General features: G+C 64.3%; 1 protein-coding gene across 1 annotated transcript in view; it reads left to right on the forward strand.

Annotated features, from left to right (window-relative positions):
- DDX23 (DEAD-box helicase 23) overlaps nt 1-541 on the forward strand; it is a 6847-nt gene that overhangs the window by 4199 nt on the left and 2107 nt on the right. Inside the window, exon 12 of the mRNA XM_017728678.1 lies at nt 13-319. Coding sequence (XP_017584167.1) covers nt 13-319 — 307 coding nt within the window. The remainder of the gene's footprint in view (nt 1-12; nt 320-541) is intronic.

Here is a 541-nt window from a genome sequence, read left to right on the forward strand (position 1 = left end):
CCCCGGGGCGCCCCCCCCCACCCCCCCCTGTCCCCCCCCAGATCGTCATCGCCACGCCAGGCCGGCTCATCGACGTGCTGGAGAACCGGTACCTGGTGCTGAGCCGCTGCACCTACGTGGTGCTGGACGAGGCCGACCGCATGATCGACATGGGCTTCGAGCCCGACGTGCAGAAGATCCTGGAGCACATGCCCGTCACCAACCAGAAACCCGACACCGACGAGGCCGAGGACCCCGAGAAGATGTTGGCCAACTTCGAGTCCGGGAAGCACAAGTACAGACAGGTGGGTGTGCACGAGGGGTTGAGGAACATCCCACAGTGAGGTAGGAATGACTCTGATGGGGCAGGAATGTCCCCCCCAGTGAGCAGGAACATCCCCCAGTGAAGTCAGAACCACCCAGTGGGGCAGGAGTGTCCTTCCATGGAGCAGGAACATCCCTCAATGAAGTAGGAACGGCCCCGGTGGGGCAGGGAGGGGGCCTGTGGGGCTGGGAGGGGATCCATGGGGTGGGGAGGGGCAATTTGGGCTTTTGGGGAAGG

The sequence above is a fragment of the Corvus brachyrhynchos genome, unplaced genomic scaffold (assembly GCF_000691975.1).
Source record: "Corvus brachyrhynchos isolate BGI_N302 unplaced genomic scaffold, ASM69197v1 scaffold193, whole genome shotgun sequence".
Lineage (NCBI taxonomy): Eukaryota > Metazoa > Chordata > Aves > Passeriformes > Corvidae > Corvus > Corvus brachyrhynchos.